Source organism: Drosophila subpulchrella, chromosome 2R, assembly GCF_014743375.2.
Source record: "Drosophila subpulchrella strain 33 F10 #4 breed RU33 chromosome 2R, RU_Dsub_v1.1 Primary Assembly, whole genome shotgun sequence".
Taxonomy (NCBI): Eukaryota; Metazoa; Arthropoda; class Insecta; order Diptera; family Drosophilidae; genus Drosophila; species Drosophila subpulchrella.
This window is the reverse complement of record NC_050611.1, coordinates 8,376,220-8,403,291: the sequence shown is the minus strand read 5'-3', so window position 1 is coordinate 8,403,291 and position 27,072 is coordinate 8,376,220. Positions and strand designations below refer to the sequence as shown.

Here is a 27,072-nt window from a genome sequence, read left to right as displayed (position 1 = left end):
TCTTTTTTTAAATAATTGATCAATTAGATGGATTTGTTTCGAATGTTAAAAGTAAGTTTTATCATATATTCTGAGATCTAGTTTAAAGTTATATAGAAAAATATTATTAAATATATACATAAACTGCGAAAACGGATCTGGAAGAAGGCCTATATAACTACATGTTCCTAAAAACGTAGTCAGAAAAATACATAACTACAATTGATGTCTTTATAGTTTGTCCAACCACTTTGAACTCCACTTGCACTCGCGCCTTACCCAAACAGTGAACCACAAGAACTTGTATACTTTTAGAGTTTTATTTCCTTAGTTTACAAACAAAAGCCGCTCCAAAAGTAAACACTGATTTTGTTTTGTCGTTTGTTGGATGGTTGATAAGAAGTTTGACTAACGCATAACCAGCAGCTTTTGGGAATAGTCGGGAACAGCGACAGAGGTCCTCTTTCGGGCTTACTTCTTGCCAGTGCCGATCTTGGCCTTGGCAGTGCCGCGCACCTTCTTCATCCTGTTGCGGCGCTCCTTACGCTGCTTGCGCGTCTGCTTCTTCTGCTCGAAGAGACCGTGGCGGGCCAGACGGTACTTGGGCTCGAACTTCTTGGCGAAGTCCAGGGTGTCGTAGATGAGGGCGAAGCCCGTGGAGCGGCCGCCACCGAAGTTGGTGCGGAATCCGAAGGCGAAGACCACATCGGGGGTGACCTTGTACATGGCAGCCAGCTTCTCGCGGATCTCGGTCTTGTTCACCGACGACAGTCCAGGGTGCAGGACATCGCAGACCATCTGTTTCCTGGCGAGCAGGCGGTTGGTCATGAACTTGCGGGTGCGGATGGTGGCGGTTGAACCGGACATTTTGACGGAGCTGCAATAAGATGGTCGGGGATTAGATTGGGTCTTTCATTCACACAGAATTCTTGTCACTGCGAATTGTTTTTATCGCCACCGAGCGGATCAACATAACCTCACTGGCCATGGGTGCTCCATGTCCCCACGTGTGACACGTTTCTGGGATTATTCGAGTCCCCCGGGCGAAACCTTCAATCACAGAGTACCGGGCATCTTACTGCCGATCTTGGCCTGCATTTTGAAACAGTTTTGGGGGCTAATTACCTTTTAAAACACTTGAAAAGGTTTTAAACACGTCGTTTTGCGAACGCGATTTAGTAGAAAGGAAGATGGCCGTGCCTTAGAGATGGAAGAAAAAGCGATGATTCGATACTATCGATATTCCCAGAAAATGGCAGCACCGATGTTTTTCATGCAAACAGCGTTGCCATATAGTAGCGAAGATTTGAAATTAAAGATTTCAAATATGAAAATAAACATTTTTGATTTATTGTTTGGAAAAATTTCAAATTATGCTTTTTATTTACAAATTTATAAATTGCTTTATAAAAAATAAATTATAAATGTACATTGGCTGTGATTAACATAGAGGTAAAAACGGTAGCGTGTTAATTAATTTCGTTTCTTCTTAATGGAATATTTTGGTCAAATGGTCAAAGATTATAAGTTATTAACAAAACTATCGTTCGAAACTATGCTCTAGTAAACAGTGTTGATAAACCCATAGAACGGACTCAAGCCATACCTACACTTGATTGACGGCAACGTAACGCATTTTGCTTGGCGCAACATTTGAAAGTTTGATACGTGTTTAGAGCTCTGAGTGGAACTGGCCTGACTTCGTGCCCATTAAAGCATGTCTTAAAATATATATATCGTAAAAAACGAAAGCAAAAAGACTATTTTGTTTCGTATACAAAACATATTTAAGGAATATATTCTTGAATAATGCCAATAGAAACATAAGTAATAAATACCGATTCGAAAAAATTAAAATGGTTCAGACTTCTCTATTCGAGTGAATAATTATATTTTAATACATGTATGTGCTTTGAGATGGTAAATTTAAACACCATTGTGTTTTTCTCTCTGTGCATTAAGCATTAAGACTTGAAAGGGACAGAAATCTATTGACTCGCAATACAGCTTAAATTAAATGTGATGAGTATAAGTTTTTTTTCTAATAATTCTACTAAGATCTGAGGAAAAATCACATGAAATTTTATTAAACCATATTGAGGTTCTTGAATGACACAAACAAGCTTTCTGCAGATTCAGCATTTACTTTTTTGATATGTTTGGGAATGCCAATTCATATTACAATTAAAAACTGCATTGTATGCACTTTAGTTTCATACATAAATCTTAATTTACTTTGGTTAACTTTGAATTGTTCTTCTTATTCCAAACATAAAAGCCCCCATAGCTTAGGGCCGCCAGCAAGGTTACAACAAGAGTAGCGATTCCGGCATAGAACACAAAGAGGTCGAACAAGTGCAGATGGCAGGAGGAGATACCGATTCCACGGGTCTTCAAAGCTGCTCCTCCCTTGTGCCGGGCAACGTAGTTCACCCAGAAGAGAGCGCTGGCCAGGGCGCCAAGAGGACGGTCCCTGAACTCCAGGGACACATCACGAATCGTCAACTGGAAGTGTGACTCCTTGAGCAGTCTATCCACTGCCCAGTTTAGGGAGTTGGTCGTCACATTTCCCTCCTCCAGCGGCAGTCCCACTCCCAATCGCACAGCCAACTCCATGTTCCGCCTTTCATGCTGGAAGAGAGGCAATCCCAAAATGGGCACATTCCTCACGATGCCCTCCTGCAGGTTCAGAAGATCCCCATTGGTCAGGAAGACCTTGACCCTTGGATGCGCCAGGATATCGATTTGCGGCACTGCATGCTGGATCATCACATTCTTAGGCAAACCATCCAGCTTCTTCACATCGTGACAGGTCCAGATGATGCCCTCTTTTCGGGAGGAAAAGAAGGCAAACAGGGTATCCAGTTTGTCCTTGGCTAACTGGCCACACGGCTGTTCATTTCCCAGCTGTACGTAAATAACTCCAGGACGCGCCTCGTCCAGAAAGCGCTTCACATTCCAGGGGAGCTCCTTAGGACCCCGGATATGAAGACCACCAGCGGGAACGATCTGCTGGATACTAACTTTGGGAGTCATCAAGGGCACATGACTATTTAGCAGAAGCACCGATAGCTGGCTGGCCTGCAGTTCGGGGATGGAGTGCTGCAGCTTAAAGTACTTGACCACCAGTTGCTCCTGACCGCCGTAGTGATCCTTGATGAACCCCTTCCTGCGGGCAATACATTCCCGGATATTTCCAAGTCGCTCGGAGAAGCCCAACTGGGGCAAATCCCGCTCAATATCGATGGGGGTACAGGCGGCGGGAACCAGTGCCTCCTGGACAGCATCCATATAGTTGCCAAAATCTGTGGAAATGATCCCAACAACAGGCCTCTGATGAAGTGTCCCCAATGCCAACAGAGCCTCTGTGTAGAAGTAATCCACTAGGATCACATCAAAGTCAAACTCAAGGTAGGACATCTTAATCAATTTCTGGATGGGCTCTTGGGCGAGAAAGTGATCCAGGGCACGGGCTCCCACGCTGGCCAACGACTGGCGAAGGTTCTCAGTGGGTAGACGACCAAGATCTGCGAGGTTTCCCTTGGGAGCCGCATGTTTTTGCACTGTTTTGGGATAATATTAGGGTGATAAGGTATCCATATTATAATCTACTTACACTCGCTCCAAAAGGGATATTCAGCTATCACCGTTTCCGTAACATTTTCTAGGGATTCTCCCAACCCATGACCCGTATAAACTTCAATCTGTGAGAAGAAACTTATCAATGATATTCACCAATTTGTAACGAGGATTACCACTTACTATGTGTTCTCGACTGGCCAGTTCCGTCACCAGAGTTCGCATTACCGCAAAGTGACCCTCATTGGCATGGGGAAACAGGACTAGGATCTTGGCTGCCTGAGAAGTCTGACCCAGCACTAGACCAAAAAGAGCCAGCAAGATCCAACGATTCCATTGAGATTCCTGTGGAATACAATTTACAACGAATTAGGTCACTACCAAAAGTACACATCATCCCGTAATAGATTCCCCGGCGATTTCTTATCAGTCTGCCAGTTGTCAGGCTATAAAGATGACATTTATTGAACTTCTTGGACCCGTGTACCAACCATATTCCGTAATTTAAGTATCAGCAAGGTATTATAACTAAGTTCCGGTCGTACTTTAATTGCATTCGTCTGGAAAATTCTTCCGGTTTTATTGAGTAAACGAATCAGACTAAACTAATCTCTCCTTACGCCTTGACTCCGCACAGAAAAACAAAACACTCAACTGATTGCTCTCGGGAATATAATCTAAGAAATACGTCCAGAATTCTGTGGTCACTGGAACATGTGTGGCACATGAGATTGCCACCAGACCCCAATACAAATGCCTTGTATATAGATCCTATTGCTTTCATTAATGTATACAGAGCGAATGTGGGGTCTCGAAAAGGGGTACAATGCACCAACATATGTATAGCATTCCCCCCAGTTGAGCGATATGAGATCGTCTCTTGAGTTTATGGTTTCTCTCGCTTTAAACAAAGAGTGTGGGGAGTTAAGATCTATTCACATATGCATAATTGCACAATATTTTTATGTTTGAGTGCAATTGCTAATTGTAAAAACTGCAAAATCATCTATGTCTGACAAAAGTTCTAAATATATACATATTTTACTAGTTGCACTTACTAGGGGCTGATTTGGGATTTTAAATTTATAGGACTTAGTGGTATACTTTCGGATGTTGAGTCGATATCTTGTTTGTTTTATCCATTCTTTTCGATTAGAAGACTTACATTTATTTTAATTATCAGTAACAGCTTAATTAGTTTGTGGTTATAATTTAAGATGACAGCAGACAGATGTTAATTCTCAATCAGTTGTGACTATTATGACCCATTTTAAAAGACATTTTAGATGAATTTCTCCAGAAACAGTCTTGCACCTGTTCCTTCAATCATATCCAATTAATGCCCAGCAGCCCAAACAAACTGAATAAATATGGGCATATACATATGTAAATATTCAGCTGTATGTACTTCAATTGACGTAAATGTGCAAATCAAAAAAATGTGACGAACTGAACGTTGTTTATCAACAACAAAAGGGAACAGCAATCTAAATCGAGAACGGCGGAACATTTATACACAGGCAAACAAATTGGCGAAGAAGGCAAAAACCGGTTGCCACTAAGGGAAGTCGCCAAAAGAAGAAAGCGATGGAAGGGGTTCCAAAACCGGTTCATTGAACCTGAGCACCACCGGCATTATGGTATAGACACACAAAAGAGCTGGAAAAAAGAATGATTCCATCTCCTTTATCACACACAATTCTCTTTATTTATGCCATTTCTTTTCTTTTTCTTAGTTGAGCACTGTTACTTGCTTACGGAACAAAATGTAAATAAACATGGCGAGCTATGGTAAATGCATATGTCTGGAAAAATCGATAATGCGTTTAGGCTTAAATCAAATCGGTTATGCTTGCTGATGGATGATGAGGCTCAGTATGTAGAGCCCGCTTCCAAGCCAGTTTAATCGGTGGCATCGGCCTTGGCCACGGAGAAGGCCTCCGCGACGGCGATGCTGCCGCTGTTGGCGATGACCACATCCTTGACGGGACGGTCGCGGGCATCGGTGGCCGAGTTCTCGATCTGGCGCACCACATTCATGCCGGACAGGATCTTGCCGAAGACAACGTGACGTCCATCCAGCCAGCTGGTCTGCTTGGTGGTGATGAAGAACTGGGATCCGTTGGTGTCCTTGCCAGCGTTGGCCATGCTCAACCAGCCGGCACCGTAGTGCTTCAGCTTGAAGTTCTCATCCTCGAAGCGCTCGCCATAGATGGAGCGTCCTCCGGTACCATCGCCCTTGGTGAAATCGCCACCCTGGATCATGAAGTCCTTGATGATGCGGTGGAACTTGCTGCCCTTGTAGCTGCAACGAACAAAATGGATATTATTAGTTTGGTAATTTTATTTTTGGATAAGTAAGTACCCAGGGTGTTAGCTTGTTATTTTAAGAAATATCATTTTAAAAAATGTGTATTTTGCTTTAAAATATTTTTATTACTAATTACAGTACTAATACTACTACTGGGTTAATAAATGCGTAAAAAACTATTTGGACTCTTTTTTTAAGTGCATCTGAGGCATAACAGAGAGGATTAAGTCTAGATAGCGCTCTTTGTTAACCCATTAGTTCCAACTATTCTTGAGATTTGCTTTGTCAACTGATGATTGGTCGCTTAAAAGCCACGTAATTGCTTCAATCTGAGAGCCCCGCTATAACCTATAAAGACTCGTAGTGCTCTGGTGTGCGAGTGCCGTTAATCAGCGGCATCTTTTGCTTGATTGAGCGGTACCTGGTACCCTACATATACTATTTAATGGTATAAAGTGCCCCGTACTCACCCTTCGCCCTCGGGCTTCTGTGCCAGCTCCTTGAAGTTCTCCACCGTCTTTGGAACGGTCTTGCCGAACAGACCGATTTCGATGCGACCAGCGGGCTCACCGCCAATGGTGATGTCAAAGAAAACCTACGCAATCAGAATTGGTTTATTATTAACAAATCATCTCACTTGATTTATGGCGCAGTGGATGTGTGTATACATAGTTGATTAGGGTAGCTAAAAGAATTCTGGGAAAGGGATAAACAAAGTAGCACCCACCTTCTCGGTCACTTTGGGTCCTTTGCTGTCATCGGCAACGACAATGCCGGCCACCAGGGCCACCACGCACACGGATAAGAACAACTTCATGGTTCCGGAAATTTTCAGCGATTGAATTCTCTTTCGGTTCTTTCGGTTGAAATCGGCGATTAGTATGGTCGCGGCATCGTTGATGAAATATACCGACCGGCTCAAAAATACCATTTTAATTTTTGAAATATACTAAAGTTTTCCAACCGGTTACACTGAAAATACTAACATGGTTTTGGTCTCGAATAACATAGAAGTACCCTTACTTGAAGTTTTCAAAATTGATGGTATGACCTATCGATATTTTTAATACCATTGATAGAAAATAAATAATTCATGATTTTATGATAACATGTACTTTCAATCCAGCAGCCGGATATAGTTTTACCCGCCCTGTTAACTTTTCTCTCTGATCCCAGCATATCTTTCTCAAGTTGTTCAGAATTCGAAAGGTAAGCAAATGAGAATTTCCATTCATTAAGAAACGCAAACAGGAAGGCAAGGTAGGTCTGTGATGTAGGCGCGAAATATTTGGCGGGCATTTTAAATTTAAGGGTTGAGGCTTATAAATTAATAAAAATGAACCGCAAAAATGTAATAATATTGCGCTTTGTATTCTATAAAAGATCCTCCCTTTAAATTTATACTTTTAAAAAACAAGGAAATGTATTGAGAGACGAAAAAGTTAATAAGCAATTTCTTGCGACGGAATACCATTATGTAGATACGTTAGAGTATTGTTAACATTTAAGAGAACGCATATTTTTTATTTCTTTCTTTAATTTTTTTTTTTTGTCAGATGCCAAAATTTAAAACGTTGGATTTTAATTTAAACAATATTTATTTGACCAAGGTGTGTAATTTTTTTTGTTAAATTATTACCGATATTATATGAGGCGAGAACTCTATGTAGAGCTTTCACAGAGTTCATATAAACATCTTTTGATTATTGATGTACTGCTATTTGTGTTTGAGACTTTTCCAGTTCCTTGGCTGCTTTCTTTGCCCTTTTCTTATCTCTATTGGCCAAAACTTTTTCCCGGGATTTCTGGGCCCTTTCGGCGCAATCCTTTGGACGTGTTTTCAGAGTCATATCATCCACAGCTGCCTGTTTACGAGCTGATCTTGAAAGACACCGTTCCATGCAGCTGATGTCTACGAATCTTCCAATGAAGCAGCCGCAGTGTGAGCAATAGTGATTTATGTCCTGACGGCCAGACCACTTTTTACTACAAATGGAATATGCAAGCAATAATTAAAAATGCCAATTCGGAACTCATTGAAATATCAATACCAAAGTTTTGTGAATCCCAGAAATTTCTGTAGGCAAGTAACCACCTCCAATTGCACCACACTGGTTCCGTACTTTTCACACGAAGGACAATGAATCCATGTGGGCTCCTCTTTTAGGTAACCCACTTGTTGTTTATGACTGACACTAATGGCCACAATCTGCGGTTCGTCTACGGCCATGATGTGTATTCTAGCGAGAATGATCGGTGACTGAACGTAGATCCAAATATAAAGAGATCATATCAGAAACAGAGATTTCCAGCTAGCTCTGCCTCTCTTCCCCGATATTTCTCTCGCTGAGGCGTTGGTCTGGGAATTAATTTAACACATGAAATCATATAATACATATATCATTCTCTCTTTATTACAAAATTCCATTTGTAAACATTTGATTTCAGAGAATATTTAGAATTTCACTTATAATAACAGGTTTATATATTATTAGCCTGTTCATAAGAATTACAACATTATTTTAAAAAGTTAAAATAGTTTTTATTATTTACAATAACATCAACATATGAAACAAAAATAAAATGCACTGTATTTTGTAGTTATATTTCTTCTTCTGGTGATAAATAGATTAGATTACATCTTAAGGGATGGTCTACAGTTGTGGACGGCGGTATACGCCCAGGTACTCCCCGCAGGCCCCACAGTGGTGTCTCTTGGTGCAACAACGCAGCCAGGATCGCACCACACGGGTCTTAGCCTTGGTCCTGCAATAAGGACAGGTGATCTCGTTGGGACCGGGACCGACGGCAAAGTAAAGAGCTTGCGGATCCTGAGCCATGTCGAACTGAACTGTTTCAAAACCAAACGAAGACTGAGACAAGCGAAGAGAAATTAGAGGTATAACATGATCAAAAACGCTTCCAAAGAGAAGAACAGAGAGAAAGAATGTGATCATTTCAGTTTTATTTTTGTTTTGATGGTTTTGCAGTGGGTCGGTGTTCGGATGTTCAAAAAACATTTTAAAAAATGTTCAAATTATGCTGACTAGGCGGTGGTTGCCTTAATTTTGAGGGGTTCCCTCCTCTTCATAGAGCGTCCAAAGTAGCAACCACAATTGCCGCAGTAATGACTTCGATCGGTTTGCTTGCAGGGCACATAGTAATTGAAACAGCAGCAACAACAAAAGCTCCTAAAATAGGATTCAATAGGATTCAGGTTTTCCAATTTTCAAAATATTATTGTAGCCTACACAAAAAGACAGCCCACAATGCGATTCAGTTCACTGGCCCACCACTTGAGATCATTCTGCACCACACTCAGATCCTTGATGCCGCAGGCGGGACACTTGATCTCTACAGGATCGCGTGGGAGGTTGAGGAAAGTGCCTGCCAGGGGTGTGGCAAAGTTTTCGTAGATCTTCCGCTCCTTCCGATCCTCCAGGGCCTTGGCCTCCCGCTCCCGAATCTCCTGCGCCGATTCCTTCTCCGGCAGCGTTGTCGTCATGATCGCTCAACAATCGAAACTGAATCGAACAAGAAGGCAACCTGTTTGGATACTCAAAAGAGAGCCAGTGGCACACAGAGAAATCATAATATCTCAGAACACAGAATAATAAATTTAGCTAGTATTACCCAAAAGAAACTCTCTATCTGTTTCTAAAATGAAGATGAGAATTACTTTACGTACTTTACCATTCTCAATACCCTGAAATATCCCTTAAGTTACTTTCCTAGGGTGATTATAATAATTAGTACATGTAATATAATATAACCTTTATACTATTTATTTGGTTTAAATGTATTTATGTATCTCTTTTACACTTTCACTTTTATTTTCCCAGTGTGGCAAAGAGTATTTATAGAGTATGAAGAGTACTTCATATATTAGTTCTGGAAGAGCAAAACGAGAGCAACGCGAGAATTGATTTACGGTGCGTCTTTAATTGAGTTAGATGCGTAATAGAATTACAAAACGTATAAATATTTGGCATTAATTTCATTTTAATTGGTCCATTGAGTAGCCTATTTGGCCTTGCGCTGGATTCCCACTTTGCCGCCACACGAGCTGCAATAAACGCCCTTGGTGGTCCATTCCCGGTTGCATCCGCACCAGGTGCACACGCAGCAGATCCAGAAGAGTGGAAAAATGCTGCAGGGAAGGATGATGAAGAAATGGTTTTTACAGATCAGAATGATGGGTCATATTTCTTACCAGGAAAGCAGACTGAGACAGAAGCTGGCGTCCTTGCAACTAGCTGCCCTCATCACAGCCGCTTCGCTTCTCTCCCGACAGAGTGGGCACAGTAACTTGTAGGTTAAAGGTCCTACAGCATAGTACCGGAGACGTGGCTGCTGACTGGAGGCGGAAACTGGAGCAGCTGACTCCTGGGCGATCAGGGTTACCTTCTCTGCGGCATGGTCATCTATGAACGGCACCATACCATCCTCCAGCACCACATTGGCTATGATATTTCTGGACCGTTCCTCCGCCGTCGCAGCGGGCACCAGTCTCACCCGCAACCTCTCCACCTTCTGATGCTGCTCCATGGTAACTGACTATCTGATCTCCGACAGAACAAGCGAAACTCATCAGCGAGAGCGAGGCGCTTGCAAAGAGAATCTCGAAGAGAGTTTCCACTGTGGAGAAGAATTGGGTGGGTGACCATGGAGCTATGATGTCATCAGCAGCTATTCAGGGAATTCTCATTCGGCGTGGCCCCTCAACCAGAACCAGATCGACAGCCAAACGTTTGGCGAATATTTGTTTACCCAACATATACACTGGTGGAAAAAATAATAGAAACGATTTTCACTTCTGCACTTCTTATTAAATAGCAAAGTAAGTACGAAAGTTCTGGGCTTCATACCAATAACCTTTTTGTTCCTTATTAAAAAACATACATAAGTATTTGTTAAAAAAAAATATATATGAAATATATCTACTTTGTTTTTTATGAAATAAAAAAAAATAAGAAAGCGAGTAAGCCGTTTCTATTATTTTTTCCACCAGTGTAGATCTAACCCACATAGACCACATGGAAAACGTTTCGAAATTCCTAATTTTGAAATGTCGGGATGCAAATCATAAATATTGAAAGATGTTTTCTTTTTTTTCTTTTTTGGTTCGATTAAAAGATAAAATATATTGTTGTTCAATATTTTTGCTGATCAGTGTTATTTTTCATAAGAAGTGATACGTTTACCGGTAAAACCAGCTGATAGTTATGACCGTTTATGTTTATGTTTTGGTTTAGGTTTATGTTTGTTTATGTTTGGGTTTCTTTGTTTGTATTTATTGTTAACGATTTTCAACTGAGCTGAGTGAACTTTTATAAATAGATAGCTTTTAAGCTTAAGTCAAAAAAATTTAAAGGCTAAAAAAAATACCCATTAAGTGTATAAAGTAATAGCTTTGAAAACATGAACATATGTATATATTTAACAAAATTATAAAGGCGTAGTTTTTACAAATATATTTTTAGCTTTTGCACCAAAACTGTGGTATTTGATTTACTTTCTCTTGGTCAAGCGAAGTTTCAGGGGCTCTTTGGTCACTAAAACAGGGGCTGCATCAAAACGGAACTCAACCTCCTTGCGGGGAGCCTGTATCAAATCGAAATTGGCCAAGACCTTGGCCACCGCCACCTTGGAGTTTATTTTGCCCATGCGAAGAGCTATAATAAATGGCATTGATGGTATTGTAAATATAGCAAGAATAGGTAGATCCTCACCTATGCAGTGCCTGGGACCCTCCCCAAATGGCATATAAGCTGCCTGATCGTAGTTCATAGTATCCGCATCAAATCGGTGGGGATCATATCCATTGGCATTGGGAAAGTAAGCGGGATCACGTTGGATGCCAAAAAGCGAGATCAGGATGGGGGTTCCCTTGGATATAATGTGGTTAGTACCGGGTACAGGATAATCTTCAGTACACTCCCGATTAAGGAATGGTAGACCGGGGTATTTCCGAATGGTTTCTGTAAACAATCTTTATGCCTAAGATCCAATTATGGAAATCTAAAGTCAAAAGTTACCCATAATGCAGAGGTCCAGAAACTTTAAGTCCTGCACTGCTTCGTAGGTAAACTTGTCCTTGGGTTTAAGTTTGTGCTTCTGAAGCACTGCATCCACCTCATCACGCGCCTCCTTCAGAAGCTCCGGATACATGGACAACTCATAGAGAGTAAAAGCGGAAGCGGCTGCAGTGGATTCCGAACCAGCGACGTAGAACAGAAAAGCCTGGGCGGCAATCTTCTCGATCGACATTGACTTGAGCTGTTCCTGTGCAGTTTCCATGTCCCATACCTCATCGTCGTCCTCGCCGATCTTACCCGTGTTCCTGAGTCGGATCAGAAGCTGCAGCATATCCTTACGGACGACATTGTGCTGCTCCCGGAACTCGATGGTGCGCTTCATCATGTCTCGAAGGGATGTCAAAATTCGGCTCTCATAACCCAAGCGGTTCATTAGCTTGGCAATTCTAAAAGGGTGTCAATAGCAATGTAACTTAAATATGTATTTACTATTACTGAATTTCGTATAATCGTCGAATTTCATCATATAGGGAAAAATAATTTAGTTTATGGAACTGTTATATTATTTCAAATTTTTTTCTAATTTAAATTTAAAGTTCCAAAAATTTGGTATAAAATAGCTCTTTTATTTTGCGATTGAGTGCACTTAAGAATTGCTATTTACACCTATATATAGATTTCGCACTAGCTATTAAAATTTAGGAATCTTTCAAGGTAATATGTACTGCGTAATAGGCAATTCTCGTACTCACGGTGGGCATATGAACATGGACATATTGTGGATCTTGAGCAGCAGTGATCTATCCTTTGACGTAGAGCTGCTAATTTCACGAAACTCATTTTTGGGATTGCTGAAACTGTCTATCTCCAAGCCGAAGATCACCGAGCCAATGATGTCCACCGCATAGGTGGTCATCACATCTTTGATCTCCACTTCGTCACTCTGGTCCAGAACACCCTCTAAATGCTGAACTAACTTGTCACCCACATCGTCGATCGTTCCAAACATTCCCTTTATTTTACCAGAGGAGAACGATGGAGTGAGTTTGTGTCGGAGATTACGCCATGATGCACCTCTCAGGTTGAAGAGATTGGCCGATAGCGGATCTTTATCCTCATCCACGTAAACTCCGCGATCGTGAAAGCTAGCAAAATCACTGGTCATGATCTGGCGGGCCAATTGGGCATCTCGGATGAGGATACTCCTTTTGTTCATCATGTAAATTCCAACTATTTTGCCTTCGTGACGGGCGTATATGTCACCTAAAGCCATTCCCAAACTGCGTTCCTGTCTCATTACAGTATCCATTACTCCGAAGGGGATTTTCGCCTGCTCCTCGTCCACTCCCAATCTTTGCCAGTGAGTATAGTGACGCTTCACATATTTATAAAGCAAGAGCACAATTAGGATCAGCAAAATAATAGCCCACATATTGAGTGATACTGAAAATATTAAATTTCTAAGGGTGGTGAAATTTTGCCAAACTCCTCGATGTGCACTTGCTGAATTGCACAATTCTACTGGATGGGAAACGGTTTTATATAGACATAGACCCACCCGATAAGCATTACGAACCTACGACCAAAGCAAATAACGAACTGCGGCATTTCGCTCTCTTCCAGCTAGCCAATTGACTTCTCAGCTGGAAGAAGCTTTTGCCTCTTCAGGGAACAGGGCAGAAGAAAAGCAAAGAGTCTACCTGTTGAGCCGATAACAAAAATATTGAACTTGTTTGAAGTTGATTTTAAAACTTCCAAATATTTTTAAGTAATATTTTATAATTTTTATTTTTATAGTAACCTATTTAATAATTCTCATGTGATTCTAGAGCCTGGCGCTGTCTGCCCAGCTTCTTCTCGTCGAGCTCCTCCTTCTCCACTTTGTTGAATCTCTGCCAGCGTCCATGGTCCTCCACCTCCCCTCTTTGGAGGCGGAAGAGAGTCCTCTTGTACCAACTCAGGGTGATGTCTCGTCCAATGAAGCAGCCACAGGAACTGCAGTAGTGATTGACATCATGGCGACCCTTCCAGCGAATGGGATTGCTACAGAGTATGGAAAAAAGAATACGGTTTAACATATTTTATATGAAGTATAAGTCACTTTATAAGCGTTGATGTTGATTTATAATTGTCCTAATCGGAACTATATTTTTTAAAGAAATAACAAATTAATCTTGAGATTATTTGAACTGTTCCAATAAAACTAATGGGTGTATTTAAAATATATATGTTAAATTTCCAATTTGTGTCTGATAATTTTTGTGTTATTTATTAATTGTGATATTGATATGACCCAATCGTCACCCAAACGTACCAACAGAAGAGCACATTCAGCGAGCAGACAATCTTCTGTAGAACGGTCACCGCCTCCGGTTTTACACGGGTAATCTGTAACTCCTGGCAGGCTGGGCACTCCAACTCCTGGGGTTCAGTGGTGAGGTGACCCACATGAGGCACCTCCGAGATGTCGCCCTCAAAAGCACTGCCATCCAGACTCTCGGTGCTAGCCATTTCGAAGCGACAGAGCAACTGACCCAAGAGCCAAGAACATTCGCATAATGTATCCGTATGTGCATTTGTATCTACATCACAATCAAAAAAGCTAAGAGCGAGCCAGAGAGTGGGAGAGATACACACTTTTTGGAGGCACCGCCTGAATGATGATCGAATAAAATCAAGTATCTTATTAAAAAATTTGACAACAGCTGCCGGTTTATTTATAGATCATTTGCATTGACTTTAGAGAGCTAACTAAGTGGTAGTCCTAAGTGGGACGCCAGTGGAAGCCCAAGTGACCACCGCATCGGCTGCAGAAGACACGTTTCGACTTTAGACGGCTCTGGAGACAGGAATAGACGAAAGTCAGGGCGAAGATGGGAAAGCAGCTGGAAATGGGGATGGCAAAAGTTAATTTTTTGTTATAGGGTGTTTTCAGATTTTTTTTAAATATCCTACCAGGACAGAGCGGACAAAAGGCAACTGAGCTGGCCCAAAGCTCCCGTCATCTCCACTGTTTCCGTTTTGGAATTTTGGTGGCACAATGGACACCGCACCTGGTAGCTGCTGGGTCCAATGCTGAAGAATCGCACCTGAGGCTTGCCGGGACGATCCTCCAGCGTGACCGTGGTGGCCGCCGAATGGCTGTCCCCCCCCTGGAGATCCACCTCCAGGTCAGCATCCAAGTCGTACCCCCGAGACATTGCGACTGGCCAGCGTTCTGTGCTTAACATTTTGGCAAATTCCCGAGCAGTGAAATTTCAAAACAAAGAGATATACCTAACCAAAGAGATCTGGTCTAAGAGAAACACTGGGAGATTAATGCAGAAATCAACAATTTTTTTGGCACTCGGCTACTCAGTCTCAGCGCTCATCACTCTCCGCAAGGTCAACAAAAAAGTGCTTAAAAATATTCAAAACAAATAATTAAATGCGAAGCACCCACTTCGAATCCCCTCCTCCCACGGTTTTCCCCCATATCTCATTGTCTTTTCCATGCCCCCAAGAGGTATCCACATTTGCCACAGATGACCTTGCAGTCGTTGGCGGAGCGTCTCGGGCAGCAGGGATAAATGGGCAGCAGGGCAAAGCAGCTGGAAATAATAGGAAAATAGTCAGAAAAAGAAAAAAGTTGAACTATAAGGTCAAATCAACAATATTTAAAACTTGTATTTAAATATTTTCATTAACCCAAGAAAACTATGATTATTTCAACTACATTTGGTACATTTTATTTAGGTACCTTCCGAATTTTAGTGATATTTAAAACCATAAAACATTAATACAAATTGTTTCAGGGGTCCAAAAAATAGGAATTAAAAATTCAACTTGATTGAATAGCTTTAAATTTAAAGTACTAACTAATAACTAATAGAATTTAAATTCCAAATGGGTGGTATTATTTTGGAGTACTACCACTTGTGAAAGATCTTATTATGACTACTGCAATTAGGTTGTCAGTACAACCAATAACTTTTTTAATTTAAGTGTCTCCTTAGTATTAAAATTAGTTATATTTGTATTATTAATTTCAATTAATTTTATTGGAAAATATTTTTTTCCAATGAGACTAATGAAAAACAAGGAAGAACGCTATAGTCGAGTACCTCGACTATCAGATACCCGTTACTCAGCTAAAGGGACCAAAGGGAAATGGAGATATGCAAGCAGCAAAGCGAGATTAAATGCGCCACCTACCGGCGGAAGACAGATTTAAGCATTGTGGGCGTTAGGGTAGGCGTGGCAAATTTTTTTTTGGATCAATCGATAGGCATTGACGAGACCAATACATTTCAGTTAAAATTTTTAATCTAGCATAAAAATTGTGGGCGCCACAGGCTTGGGCGGTTTGTGGGCGTTAGAGTGGGCGTGACATATTCGCATAACAAACTTGCGCTGCGTACAAGACTACGGAATCTAAATCTGAAATCCCAATACTCTATCTTTGATAGTTTCCGAGATATCCGCGTTCATATTTACGATTTTTTGAAGTTTGTGAGCGGTTTGTGGGCGTTAAAGTGGGCGTGGCACTCTACTGAAACAAACTTGCGCTGCGTAAGAAGCTCAGGAATCTGCTCGCCAAATCTCAATAGCCTAGCTCTCATAGTTTCCAAGATCTCAGCGTTCATCCGGACAGACAGACAGACGGACAGACGGACAGACGGACAGACGGACATGGCTAGATCGACTCGGCTAGTGATCCTGATCAAGAATATATATACTTTATGGGGTCGGAAACGCTTCCTTCTGCCTGTTACATACTTTCCGACGAATCTAGTATACCCTTTTACTCTACGAGTAACGGGTATAAATATAGATCTCTTCATATTAAATGTTAGTTGTAAAACACTTTTCTGTTTTCATAAAAACCACTAAATTATTTAAGGCTAAATTCATTTTGGTTTTAATAATTTTTAAATTTGTTTGAAATGAAAATATTGACAAATTCCTATTAAGTATAGGAAACTTATAATAGAATAGTCAGTAATTGCCTTTTAAGTAAAAGGTCTTTAAGGGGTAGCACTCACCACATGGTCAGGAGGCGCTCCAGCCGGACTCCCTGCTCGTGCAGTCTTTCGTGGCACTCCGGACAGTACATCTGTCGGAGGCAACTTATGTTGGTGGCCGCCGGTGGAGGTGGCGATACCTTCTCGGCCAGCTGCCCAGTGGAGTTGCTCTTCCGGCAGAAATAGGTCTCCGGCTCAGAATCCTCCGCATATCCGTAGGGATAGCCTCTGTGAGTTGGAGTGGCCAGAAGCAGTTGGTCTAGAGCCTGGGCTGATTTCTGCTTGACCTGGCCGCAGTTGGGGTTCAGATTGATCTCAACCAGATCCGCTGGGAACTCCTCGTCTTCGGGAGCTTGGAGATGGAACTTTAGCTGGCGACTCATGGTGTTGAACTGACTCGACTTGGGTTTTCTATTTGCCTATAAATTGGGTTATTTTACAATTGAAACCATAAAAAACATAAGTCAAACAGTTAACGTTTGGCTTGAAGGGAAGGGCAGGGGGATCTATTGGAGTTGAGAGGGGTGTTAGCCAAACCAGTTGTTCATCTGTTTTGTCAAGCCCCCGTATTTGCCTAACACTATTTTCATGGCTACGGTGTTAACGGCTGCACTTGAACGTAGCGCCAATGAAGGAAAGCTTCCGCAAGAGTCTGGCGAGTGGGTGGCTAATAAAGCTTTTCCCATAAAAGTACATTAAATAAAGTTTACTTAACCCATTGAGCACCTAAATCTGAAAACACCGGTTAGGAACAAAAATTTGTTTAATTAAAGTAAAACTAATAAGTTAAGGATGTTTATACAATTTTTAAATTTTTTTATACAAACATACCTAGTACTTTACCAAACTATTTATGATATCAGCCGAGGTGACCGATAATTTTAAATTTATATACATAGATCTCTAAAGAATTAAGTAGGCATCAAGGCTGAATTCATAGAAAACTTTTGTGTGTTATTAAACGGCGATAAACAAAATTTAGAAATTTTAATAATAAAAATATTTAAACTAAACAAAATAGCACAAAGAAATCAAACAAATTTTTTTTTAAAAAACTTATTCATAAAAAATATTTTTCACTTCCATTTCGTGATCTGGGGTTCCAAATCCTCCAGGAACTACCATCATACTTCTTGGGGCATTTTCAAAATATTATTTTGTAAGCTAGTGTAGTTCAAAAGCGCGTTATTATTGTCATTTATGGCTTTATTAATAGTAATACAGAAATCTTTTCTGAATACTTCCCGAACTCTAATAAGCTGTACTGCTAAAAAATGCAGGGACTCTAGAGCACCTTTAAATTTTTAAACCAAACCTCCCCAAAACTGACAAGCATTTTCAAATACAAATTAAATATAGAAAAATATTAACCTAATTATCAAACACAAGGGATTCCTCCACTTCTATCCTCAAACTAATGATGAAATGCAAAATACCATCGCAAAAAAGATATCTTAAATTTAGTTTAAATTTTCTATATGAATTTTATACTTATCAAAATTGAAATAGACACAAAGAGTATGTACGAAAAAAAAGCAAATTGGCACTAAAATTGTATAATATCTGTGTCAAGCTAACACAAATCTTGTAAAAGGTGAATAACATTACATTGAAGGCGTAACAACAGGTGCATCATTTTAGATTTAAATGTAGGCTGGAGAAATGGAATGATGATTCTAAAACCGGTACAGTGTTATATCCGAACCGGTCACGCACTTGCTAATATGATTAAATTGGACAATTTAAGATGAGAGACTCTCTCCAGACAATATTTCTCTTAACCAAATACACGTAATTTGTTTTTTCATACAATCCAACTTGATAAAGCGTTTAGAGCTTATTCATCACCTTCTTATATATTGGATGTGTTATCAAACAAGTGACTCATCTGTCACCTCTTTAGAGGAGCATCGTTGTAGCTCAGTAAATCAAGTGCACAATAAAAAAGATATCCGTTTATTAGTTCGACAGAAACCCCCTTTGTGTGGTACCTATCACTACGTAGCGATAAGATAGCGATACCCAACATTAAGGCATTGCCGGAGCTCTATTTTAAGTTCGGTCTTCAGTGCAGCACCAGCCAGCAAAGCGATCGGTTCAGTTTCAGTTCATTCGGTAATTTAGAGCCTCTACAGAAAAGTAAATTCATTATAATGGAGAGCAAACAACCTCCGCCGTACAGTGAGCAGCAAGGATTCACGCCCGCACAGACCTATCAGCCCGGTGGTCCCACCCAGCCACCACTGTATCCACCGATGCCACGGCCACAGCAAGCCCCCACGGTGATCATCCAGACCACGACGACCTCCAACCTGGTGCCCATCGGCAGTGGGCCCACGCGCATCAGCTGCCCATCCTGCCATGCCGAGGTCCTGACCACCGTCAAGGCCACTCCCTCGGGAAGGACGCACTGCTGGGCCCTCATCCTGTGTCTTTTCATGTAAGTTCCATTCGTAGTCCGATCCAAGGTCACTATTCTCCTGTAATTAGCGCTAGGGCTGTGGACTTTGAAATAGAGTCTTTAGAAATATTATTTCATTAAAGTTAAATCTATATTAGGGCACACAAATAATGTTCCGATATGAATCATACTTTGCAAAAAAACTAGAATTGTAGAAACATATACCATGAAATATCTAGAACATTAAGATATGCTTTAAGCAAACATATTTTACAGTGGTCGGCATATGTATTTTGACAAAATAAAAGTTAAGTATACTCATAACTTGAATTTACTTCTTGTAAACTATAGGCATCAATGGAAAGGTAATTTCAATGCCGTTTGAATGATACAATACATTTCTTTACCCATTCAGTACTTATTGAAAAGGACAAATTTGTGTAAATCAACTTTTAAATTTTTTTTAAAAACTTTTTTCTTCGACTTGAAAACTTAAACTTTTTGATGCAAAAAGTTTCTTCAAACAAAAATAATAGTAACTGCAAAAAAAATTTTTCAAAAATCATTTTTCTTATATTTTTTATGAATTTTTGAAAATGCTTAAAAACAGGCATTTGAGCCATATTTTTCTCTTTTTCATACAAATTTTTTCCGACATTGTCACCTTCAAAAAATCATAAAAAATATAAGGAAAATGATTTTTGAAAAATTCTTTTTGCAGTTACTATTATTTTTGTTTGAAGAAACTTTTTGCATCAAAAAGTTTAAGTTTTCAAGTCGAGGAAAAAAGTTTGAAAAAAAAATTTAAAAGTTGATTTACACAAATTTGTCCTTTTCAATAAGTACTGAATGGGTAAAGAAATGTATTGTATCATTCAAACGGCATTGAAATTACCTTTCCATTGATGCCTATAGTTTACAAGAAGTAAATTCAAGTTATGAGTATACTTAACTTTTATTTTGTCAAAATACATATGCCGACCAGTGTATTATTTGTTTGCACTGACAATGCTTTTTTGCTGAAAAAAGGTACGCCCATGCAACGCTTGGGGCTCTTATCGCTTGGAAAGTACAATAAGTTCCTATAGGTATTGCGTGTGAGGCCTAGTATGTGTAACGGCCATACGTGAAAACAATGTTATCTCAACTGGAACTGGAACTGAAGTTGAGTCAGATAATAAAGCTGCCTGCAATGGGGCTAGAAACAAGCAAAACGACTGAACTTGGGCTGTAGACGTCGTTTATAGTGTTTTAAAGGCCAATTCGAATTAGGGCTCCGACTAATTGATTAATTCCTCGAACTTATCTAATCGATCTCTTCTAATCTCCTTCACAGTTGCTGGCCCTGCGTCTGTCTTCCCTATTGCATGGATTCCTGCCAGAATGCCAACCACTACTGTCCCAACTGCAGTGCCTACATCGGCACCTACGAGAACTAAAGTCTTTATATACATTTCAACCTATAAAGAACCCTACAAATTAGCGCCATATTCCAATCAAACTTAACTGTAAATATACTTGTACGACCGTCACACATTAAACATGAGATTCAAACAGGAAAAGGGAAATGCGATAAGTTAACTTGGTTTGGTCTAATTACTCTGGAAGCTTAACCACTCGTGGGGGTACCCAACACTCCCTATATGCTAGAATAATATTAAACAAAACTGTAGGAAGTTCAATGTCACCATTTGATTTTTATCAGTTAGTGAAAGTATTACCTATAGGTACATATATGAAATTAAAAAGAACTTATGCTAGCCTCACATTTTAGATCGATGATGATTGTACCCAACACTCCCTTTAATATTAAACAAATTACCATTTGATTTTTATCAGTTAGTGAAAGTATTGCTTGAAAGTACATATATGAAATTAAAAAGAACTTATGCTAGCCTCACATTTTAGATCGATGATGATAATGATAAGTCAGTGGTAACAGCTGAATGACAATTTTGCAATCAGTTTATTTATAACGCTTAACTTAGTTTAACAGCTCCAATATGATAACAAAAAAATAAAAAAGGTTTTCTGGCGAAAAACGACCACTCATAAAACTTATGTGTGTAGTTGGGTCATAAAACACTCATATTAAAGGTATTTATGAAAGCTATATACGATTTCCAGGAAACATTTTGAAGAGCTTCGCTCTTCTGGCACCTAACCTATCGAGTTGCTAATCATTAAATTGAGTGGAGTTAGTGGAACCAATGTCAATCGATAAAGTGCTGCAAATGCCAACTTTATTTTTACCTCGTCATATCGTCATAGCTGCTTGGTTCACCGAAAAAGTACATGTCGATTAGTCAGGAAAGATAACAAGTGCGATAGGGCAGTGTTGTCATTAAATGGCCGGCGATTTCAGTGCATGGCCCACCGCAAACATGAACAGCACATGGGTGAACACGCCTCCAGACACGGAAATGGTGACCGTAGCCGTGGCCCCTCAGCCAGACTGTGGGGTGGTGGTGACCCAGATACCCATATACACCCTGAACGGGGTGGGGGCGGGAGCACTTCCGCTAACTGTTGGCTGGCAGCCGATGAGGGTGAGGTGCCCGTCCTGCAAGGGTGAAGTCACTACCAGTCTGCTCACGGCCCCCACCCGAAAGACCCACCTGTGCGCCCTGACCTTGTATATCTGCTGGTGAGTGGAGAGTCCGCCTACCCCCAGCACAGAACCATTTAATGGAACTCTTGATCCCTCAGCTGCTGGCCCTTCGTGTGCCTGCCCTACTTTATTAACTACTGCAAGAGTGTCCAGCACTACTGCCCAAATTGTGGATGCCACATAGGAAGCTACGGCATTTGATGTGATCAAGCTTCTTTGCAATGCCAGTAAACATTACATGTAGTCTTTCTAAAAACTTCAAGTTGACTTAAGATATATATTTCAATAAATGTATCGTAAAATAATTAAGCTAAAATTAGTATTTTCATATCCGTTTATCATTTTGGGGCAGAGTATTTGAGCTTCAGCGGATCTTTTAAGAGAAGCTAGCTGGAATTGAAATTTACTAAAAATGCTCGAATTCGCATAGATAATTTCATTCCAAGCTTCACTAGTGATAATATATTTCGAATGAAAAAGTTAAAAAAAAAAGGTTAATACTTTATAACATCAGAAAATCTAAACCTTTTTTTTTTTATTATATTTTTGTGGAAATCATGACGAAAATGGATACACAAACCAAAGAGAATCACTATGGTATCTTCCTTTTCCGCGTATGTCGATCATACATAAGTGTGTGATTTTTTGATTAAAAGAAGGTCAATAATCATTATTTACAGTCCATGGTTTATAAACATTGTTCAAACGCTTCAAAGTTTATTACTCACACGCAGTGTTGCCTTTATAGACGTCCATCCTAAAAAGCACCGACCTAAATTTAAAATGCAGATTGAGGTTATTAACGGTAGAATATTTTTTAGGTAGCTTAATGATATCAGTGTCAAACACTTCGGCATAAGTATTCTGACGAATAAATAAACCAAAAAGCAAGGGTTCCTAGTAAGCCCATTAAAATAGATAAACAATGTACTATTTTAGTTTCTTGAAATATTTATGCCGACTGGTGTACTTGATTGATCGTTGGGATTTATTTTTAAAACTGACAAAGCAAATTTCCGTTCTGTTCGAATTCAATGTTCGGTAGCTCTTATCGATGTAGTCCCCAAAGCGATAGATAATCGATACCTGAAAGCTGTGACGATCCTAGAGTTGTCTCTTTCTCTCTTTGTCGAACGCGAAGTTTAAACTGTGTTTTTTTTTTTATTTTCGCCGAACCAAAGCACATGCATTTGGAAAGCTTTTAGTAGCACTTCGCAAGGAAATTCTCAACTGTAAACAACAACTGCGGGTTCTGTTCTCCGATCGTGCCTCAAGTACTTATTATCTACCATGGACTACAAGCGCGTGGACTCCCCGCCACCCTATTCGGATGACTTCGCCTCCGCTCCTCCGGCAGAGATGGACCTGAACCATCCGCCGTCTCGCCAGCTCTATCCGCCGGTTCCTCAGCCGTCTCAGATGACCTCGATGTCACCACCACCACCGGCCCCGGTGAGCGTGATCCATCACCAGACCACGGTTTTGGTGGACAATCCCGGCCAGGGAATGGTTTGTCCCCATTGCCAGGCCCGGATTCGCGTTCGTGTGGAGCACCATCCTACTGGAAAGACTTACTGCCTGGCTGCGTTCCTGTGCCTTTTCCTGTAAGTACTTCTGTACATAGAGTGGATACAGCTGTGGGCATAGTAATAGCACCAGAGATAACTCAATGTCTTTAAAAAAACACAGGAAGTGCCAATGATTACAATATGATATATTCTTTTATGTATAAACTTAAACGTTAAACCGTGTGCTATTGCTGTGCCCGCAGTTGTACGTAGGGTGGATACAGCAGTAGGCATAGTAATAGCACCAAAGGTAAAGTAACGTCTTGAAAAAAGAAATCCCAAGGATTAAATATATTTCTTGGCTATAACACTAAATTGATGTGCTATTGCTGTGACCGCAGCTGTATTCCTATATACATTTCGCAGGAAATGTAATGAGTAATCGACGATCGTGCCTGGTAAACAATATATTCCATTTCCTCCTCTCTTCACACAGTTGCTGGCCCTGCGTCTGCGCCCCTTGCTGCTGCAACTGCTGCTATAAGACCTCCCAGTTCTGCCCCAACTGTAACGCCTGTTTGGGATCGTTTTGAAGACGCCAGCGAAAACACTCGCCGAATTCATATCTACATATTCACATTCGTATATAACTAAGTATATATATATCCTCATGTGTAGACATCAACAAGAAGTGCTGCCTTTATCATACTAACACTTACCATTCACACAAGAAAACATTCTTCAATCGTCTCTGCTTGCCGAATGCGAAACTGTAAGAGAGAATAGATAAACAAATAAAGCTTTGCGAAGCGAATCAATTTCTGGGATTCCCAGAAACTGAATTTTCTTTGTACGAATTGTTATTTGCTTGAACTTGTTTCTGCGGGGGCGGCAGCATTTGGCTGAAGCTTTTACTGGAAATATGAGGAGAGCGGAATTTTGAAGCAGGTTTCAGTTTTGTTATTATTCAGCTTACCTTATCTTATTTTACATACACACAGCTTAAACCAACATTAATGAATGTGTTTAAAGGTCAACCGAATTTGCAATTTTTAATTTTTTGGAATAATACTAATTTTTTGCAATCTTAAACAAAGTTAATAACAACTTATTTTATCAATTCCAAATGGAGTTCTTATTTTCTGTAGACTGTTTTATCTTTTTTGAAAATGTTTAAGCAAAGACTCATAGATTTTGCTTGCTGAACACTAAGTATTTTTCTAGGAAATTAAAAACATTATTTTTAGTAAATTTAAGATGTGACAAATCGCTCCGAGCATAAAAGCAAAAATGTTTTATTATATGTCGCTAACATATTTCCTAGATATTTTTAATCTGTTCTTATTCATTGTACCAGTGACTGTTGGCGTAAACATTTATTTATCTAAGGGCAATTAAAATTAAAAAAAACTTCAAAACTTTGGGACCTTCTTCATCATGTAATTACGCATCAGCTTCAGCTTCACTTTACTGGCTTTTCCGATCTGAGGAGGATTTTCGATCATTTTTAACAAATTTAATTGTACCCTGATTTCGAGAGTCACAAGAACCATGCATTTTAATTTCACCAACGCCAGGATCCTGAATGCCAAAGCTGCATCTAATACTATGTGGTTTTCAACAAGACTTAACTTAATGGCAGCATTGCTTCCGCGTTATTATTATACCCGTTACTCGTAGAGTAAAAGGGTATACTAGATTCGTCGGAAAGTATGTAACAGGCAGAAGGAAGCGTTTCCGACCCCATAAAGTATATATATTCTTGATCAGGATCACTAGCCGAGTCGATTTAGCCATGTCCGTCTGTCCGTCTGTCCGTCTGTCCGTCTGTCCGTATGAACGCTGAGATCTTGGAAACTATAAGAGCTACAATACTGGGATTAGGCATGCAGATTCCTGAGATTCCTGCGCAGCGCAAGTTTGTTTCAAAAGAGTGCCACGCCCACTCTAACGCCCACAAACCGCCCAAAACAGTGGCTCCTACAGTTTTGATGCTAGAACAAAAACTTTAACTGAAATGTATTGTTCTCATCAATACCTACCGACTGACCTAAAAAAAAGTTTGCCACGCCCACTTTAACGCCCACAAACCGCCCACAAACTTCAAAAAATCGTAAATATGAACGCGGATATCTCGGAAAATATCAAAGATAGAGAAACGAGATTTCAGATTTAGATTCCGTAGGCTTGAGCGCAGCGCAAGTTTATCACGCGAATATGCCACGCCCACTCCAACGCCCACAAACCGCCCAAGTCTGTGGCGCCCACAATTTTCATGGTAGATAAAAAATTTAAACTGAAATGTATTGGTCTCGTCAATACCTATCGATTGATTTAAAAAAAACTTTCTCACGCCCACTCTAACGCCCACAACGCTTAAATCTGTCTACCGCCGGTAGGTGGCGCATTTGCTGCTTGCATATCTCCATTTTCCTTTGGTCCCTTTAGCTGAGTAACGGGTATCTGATAGTCGAGGTACTCGACTATAGCGTTCTTCCTTGTTTTAAAATTAAATTCATCTTAGCTTTGAAATTAACTCATACCATCTTACTTGAAATTTGGGATATTTGTCACGACTTTCTCACGAAGAACTATGTATATGCAAGGAAAAAGACTTCGCCTTCGCATTTAAAAATTTCTGAAGGCATAACACATTTGTTCTTTCAGCAGTGCGCTGCAAGTTAAGCTATAAATTCAGGTTTAGTTTTGAGTTTGACACTAATATTTTTGAAGACGTAGAACATACTCTGTAAGTAAAAGTAAAAACACGTCGGAGCACTCAACAGCACGCGAAGTTTTGAAGGCGTGGGCTGCAATTAATATGAGAGTTATTAAAGTTTCATGGTAGTTTTTAATCAGTACTGCCCACAAAATGTCCCCTGCCGTTGGTCCAAAGCCTTGCACCCTGTTCTGTCCCAATTGCAGCCAAAGGGTGACCACCCGTGTAAAGTCGAAGTCCACCACCAAGACGCACATCCTTGCTCTGATCCTGTGCTGCCTCATGTAAGTTGCTTTACATTCAACTTTTGAACACTACAAATATATTGAATGAATTTCAAAGCTTAAAATTCTAAACGATATGAGCTAGTCAATTTGACTTAAAGCATACCTCATTTTGAACATCAAAATTGTATATACTTGTAGTTTTGTAAAATGATACCATATTACATGTAAATGCTATATAAGTGTTGGAAAGTTTGAATTTTATATAAAACTAATAATTATAGGCTGTGATGAGCTGGCCCTTAGTTCAAATCGACGTGTAATTATAATAACTTAATCTGTTTTATAGGTGTTGGCCCTGTGCCTGCTGCCTCTACTGCACCAAATTGGCTAGAAACTCTAACCATTATTGCCCAAACTGCAAGGCTTTCGTTGGCACCTACAAGCGTTAAGAATCTTTTGGAGAATGTCTTTGCTATCTTCACCTTGCGGAAAAAATAGCCCCCGAATCTAGGGACATATCAACAGCTTAATATTTTCAATTAGAAATTCCACTTGATCCTTACATTGCAATGCATTGTTACGTTTATTAACATGCACACTAGGCAGTTTTTAATCTGAGCTATCACTTTAAAGACATGTAAATCAAGTAATGGTAAAGTAATAAAATAATTCCTGAAATATAGAGAAACGGGAAAA

At 40.1% G+C, this 27,072-nt stretch overlaps 15 protein-coding genes across 16 annotated transcripts; 4 read left to right on the top strand and 11 right to left on the bottom strand.

The window, feature by feature from the left end:
- Positions 1 to 293: 293 nt before the first annotated feature.
- On the bottom strand, positions 294 to 1,235 carry LOC119549953 (40S ribosomal protein S24). Its single transcript, XM_037858337.1, has 2 exons — positions 1,105 to 1,235; positions 294 to 856 (listed from the first exon to the last, which is right to left on the bottom strand). Exon 2 carries the CDS (start codon positions 844 to 846, stop codon positions 451 to 453), a length of 396 nt encoding a protein of 131 aa, XP_037714265.1. The 5' UTR covers positions 847 to 856; positions 1,105 to 1,235; the 3' UTR covers positions 294 to 450.
- Positions 1,236 to 2,040: 805 nt separating this feature from the next.
- On the bottom strand, positions 2,041 to 4,310 carry LOC119550780 (UDP-glycosyltransferase UGT5). 2 transcript variants are annotated; one of them, XM_037859711.1, is made up of 5 exons: positions 4,179 to 4,206; positions 4,050 to 4,118; positions 3,742 to 3,903; positions 3,596 to 3,683; positions 2,041 to 3,542 (listed from the first exon to the last, which is right to left on the bottom strand). In XM_037859711.1, the coding sequence occupies exons 2-5, from the start codon at positions 4,050 to 4,052 to the stop codon at positions 2,206 to 2,208; spliced, it is 1,590 nt and encodes a 529-aa protein (XP_037715639.1). In that variant the 5' UTR covers positions 4,053 to 4,118; positions 4,179 to 4,206; the 3' UTR covers positions 2,041 to 2,205. The 2 variants fall into 2 exon arrangements, with proteins under 2 accessions (XP_037715639.1, XP_037715638.1); XM_037859710.1 differs by lacking the exons at positions 4,050 to 4,118; positions 4,179 to 4,206 and adding an exon at positions 4,214 to 4,310.
- Positions 4,311 to 5,245: 935 nt separating this feature from the next.
- LOC119550781 (peptidyl-prolyl cis-trans isomerase 5) lies at positions 5,246 to 6,754 on the bottom strand. Its single transcript, XM_037859713.1, has 3 exons — positions 6,597 to 6,754; positions 6,340 to 6,464; positions 5,246 to 5,863 (listed from the first exon to the last, which is right to left on the bottom strand). Exons 1-3 carry the CDS (start codon positions 6,684 to 6,686, stop codon positions 5,461 to 5,463), a joined length of 618 nt encoding a protein of 205 aa, XP_037715641.1. The 5' UTR covers positions 6,687 to 6,754; the 3' UTR covers positions 5,246 to 5,460.
- A 737-nt stretch (positions 6,755 to 7,491) lies between these two features.
- Positions 7,492 to 8,141, bottom strand: LOC119550146. Its single transcript, XM_037858656.1, has 2 exons — positions 7,921 to 8,141; positions 7,492 to 7,855 (listed from the first exon to the last, which is right to left on the bottom strand). The coding sequence occupies exons 1-2, from the start codon at positions 8,097 to 8,099 to the stop codon at positions 7,573 to 7,575; spliced, it is 462 nt and encodes a 153-aa protein (XP_037714584.1). The 5' UTR covers positions 8,100 to 8,141; the 3' UTR covers positions 7,492 to 7,572.
- Positions 8,142 to 8,260: 119 nt separating this feature from the next.
- Positions 8,261 to 8,897, bottom strand: LOC119550148. The gene has a single exon (XM_037858658.1). The coding sequence runs from the start codon at positions 8,887 to 8,889 to the stop codon at positions 8,524 to 8,526; it is 366 nt and encodes a 121-aa protein (XP_037714586.1). The 5' UTR covers positions 8,890 to 8,897; the 3' UTR covers positions 8,261 to 8,523.
- LOC119550147 lies at positions 8,895 to 9,378 on the bottom strand. Its single transcript, XM_037858657.1, has 2 exons — positions 9,121 to 9,378; positions 8,895 to 9,060 (listed from the first exon to the last, which is right to left on the bottom strand). Exons 1-2 carry the CDS (start codon positions 9,372 to 9,374, stop codon positions 8,916 to 8,918), a joined length of 399 nt encoding a protein of 132 aa, XP_037714585.1. The 5' UTR covers positions 9,375 to 9,378; the 3' UTR covers positions 8,895 to 8,915.
- A 413-nt stretch (positions 9,379 to 9,791) lies between these two features.
- LOC119550646 lies at positions 9,792 to 10,432 on the bottom strand. Its single transcript, XM_037859486.1, has 2 exons — positions 10,083 to 10,432; positions 9,792 to 10,019 (listed from the first exon to the last, which is right to left on the bottom strand). The coding sequence occupies exons 1-2, from the start codon at positions 10,415 to 10,417 to the stop codon at positions 9,893 to 9,895; spliced, it is 462 nt and encodes a 153-aa protein (XP_037715414.1). The 5' UTR covers positions 10,418 to 10,432; the 3' UTR covers positions 9,792 to 9,892.
- Positions 10,433 to 11,277: 845 nt separating this feature from the next.
- On the bottom strand, positions 11,278 to 13,415 carry LOC119551581 (probable cytochrome P450 6d2). Its single transcript, XM_037860983.1, has 4 exons — positions 12,660 to 13,415; positions 11,908 to 12,353; positions 11,602 to 11,850; positions 11,278 to 11,544 (listed from the first exon to the last, which is right to left on the bottom strand). The coding sequence occupies exons 1-4, from the start codon at positions 13,337 to 13,339 to the stop codon at positions 11,381 to 11,383; spliced, it is 1,539 nt and encodes a 512-aa protein (XP_037716911.1). The 5' UTR covers positions 13,340 to 13,415; the 3' UTR covers positions 11,278 to 11,380.
- A 297-nt stretch (positions 13,416 to 13,712) lies between these two features.
- LOC119550905 lies at positions 13,713 to 14,429 on the bottom strand. The gene is made up of 2 exons (XM_037859895.1): positions 14,222 to 14,429; positions 13,713 to 13,950 (listed from the first exon to the last, which is right to left on the bottom strand). The coding sequence occupies exons 1-2, from the start codon at positions 14,416 to 14,418 to the stop codon at positions 13,713 to 13,715; spliced, it is 435 nt and encodes a 144-aa protein (XP_037715823.1). The 5' UTR covers positions 14,419 to 14,429.
- Positions 14,430 to 14,586: 157 nt separating this feature from the next.
- Positions 14,587 to 15,128, bottom strand: LOC119550530. The gene is made up of 2 exons (XM_037859250.1): positions 14,863 to 15,128; positions 14,587 to 14,792 (listed from the first exon to the last, which is right to left on the bottom strand). Exons 1-2 carry the CDS (start codon positions 15,105 to 15,107, stop codon positions 14,672 to 14,674), a joined length of 366 nt encoding a protein of 121 aa, XP_037715178.1. The 5' UTR covers positions 15,108 to 15,128; the 3' UTR covers positions 14,587 to 14,671.
- A 141-nt stretch (positions 15,129 to 15,269) lies between these two features.
- On the bottom strand, positions 15,270 to 17,449 carry LOC119550529. Its single transcript, XM_037859249.1, has 2 exons — positions 16,932 to 17,449; positions 15,270 to 15,497 (listed from the first exon to the last, which is right to left on the bottom strand). The coding sequence occupies exons 1-2, from the start codon at positions 17,291 to 17,293 to the stop codon at positions 15,386 to 15,388; spliced, it is 474 nt and encodes a 157-aa protein (XP_037715177.1). The 5' UTR covers positions 17,294 to 17,449; the 3' UTR covers positions 15,270 to 15,385.
- A 1,533-nt stretch (positions 17,450 to 18,982) lies between these two features.
- On the top strand, positions 18,983 to 20,892 carry LOC119551540 (lipopolysaccharide-induced tumor necrosis factor-alpha factor homolog). Its single transcript, XM_037860929.1, has 2 exons — positions 18,983 to 19,350; positions 20,648 to 20,892. Exons 1-2 carry the CDS (start codon positions 19,064 to 19,066, stop codon positions 20,748 to 20,750), a joined length of 390 nt encoding a protein of 129 aa, XP_037716857.1. The 5' UTR covers positions 18,983 to 19,063; the 3' UTR covers positions 20,751 to 20,892.
- A 139-nt stretch (positions 20,893 to 21,031) lies between these two features.
- Positions 21,032 to 22,184, top strand: LOC119551539 (lipopolysaccharide-induced tumor necrosis factor-alpha factor homolog). The gene is made up of 2 exons (XM_037860928.1): positions 21,032 to 21,958; positions 22,021 to 22,184. Exons 1-2 carry the CDS (start codon positions 21,660 to 21,662, stop codon positions 22,121 to 22,123), a joined length of 402 nt encoding a protein of 133 aa, XP_037716856.1. The 5' UTR covers positions 21,032 to 21,659; the 3' UTR covers positions 22,124 to 22,184.
- Positions 22,185 to 23,094: 910 nt separating this feature from the next.
- LOC119551538 (lipopolysaccharide-induced tumor necrosis factor-alpha factor homolog) lies at positions 23,095 to 24,293 on the top strand. Its single transcript, XM_037860927.1, has 2 exons — positions 23,095 to 23,526; positions 23,927 to 24,293. Exons 1-2 carry the CDS (start codon positions 23,213 to 23,215, stop codon positions 24,021 to 24,023), a joined length of 411 nt encoding a protein of 136 aa, XP_037716855.1. The 5' UTR covers positions 23,095 to 23,212; the 3' UTR covers positions 24,024 to 24,293.
- A 2,009-nt stretch (positions 24,294 to 26,302) lies between these two features.
- LOC119551370 (lipopolysaccharide-induced tumor necrosis factor-alpha factor homolog) lies at positions 26,303 to 26,825 on the top strand. The gene is made up of 2 exons (XM_037860692.1): positions 26,303 to 26,433; positions 26,723 to 26,825. The coding sequence occupies exons 1-2, from the start codon at positions 26,303 to 26,305 to the stop codon at positions 26,823 to 26,825; spliced, it is 234 nt and encodes a 77-aa protein (XP_037716620.1).
- Positions 26,826 to 27,072: the final 247 nt, after the last annotated feature.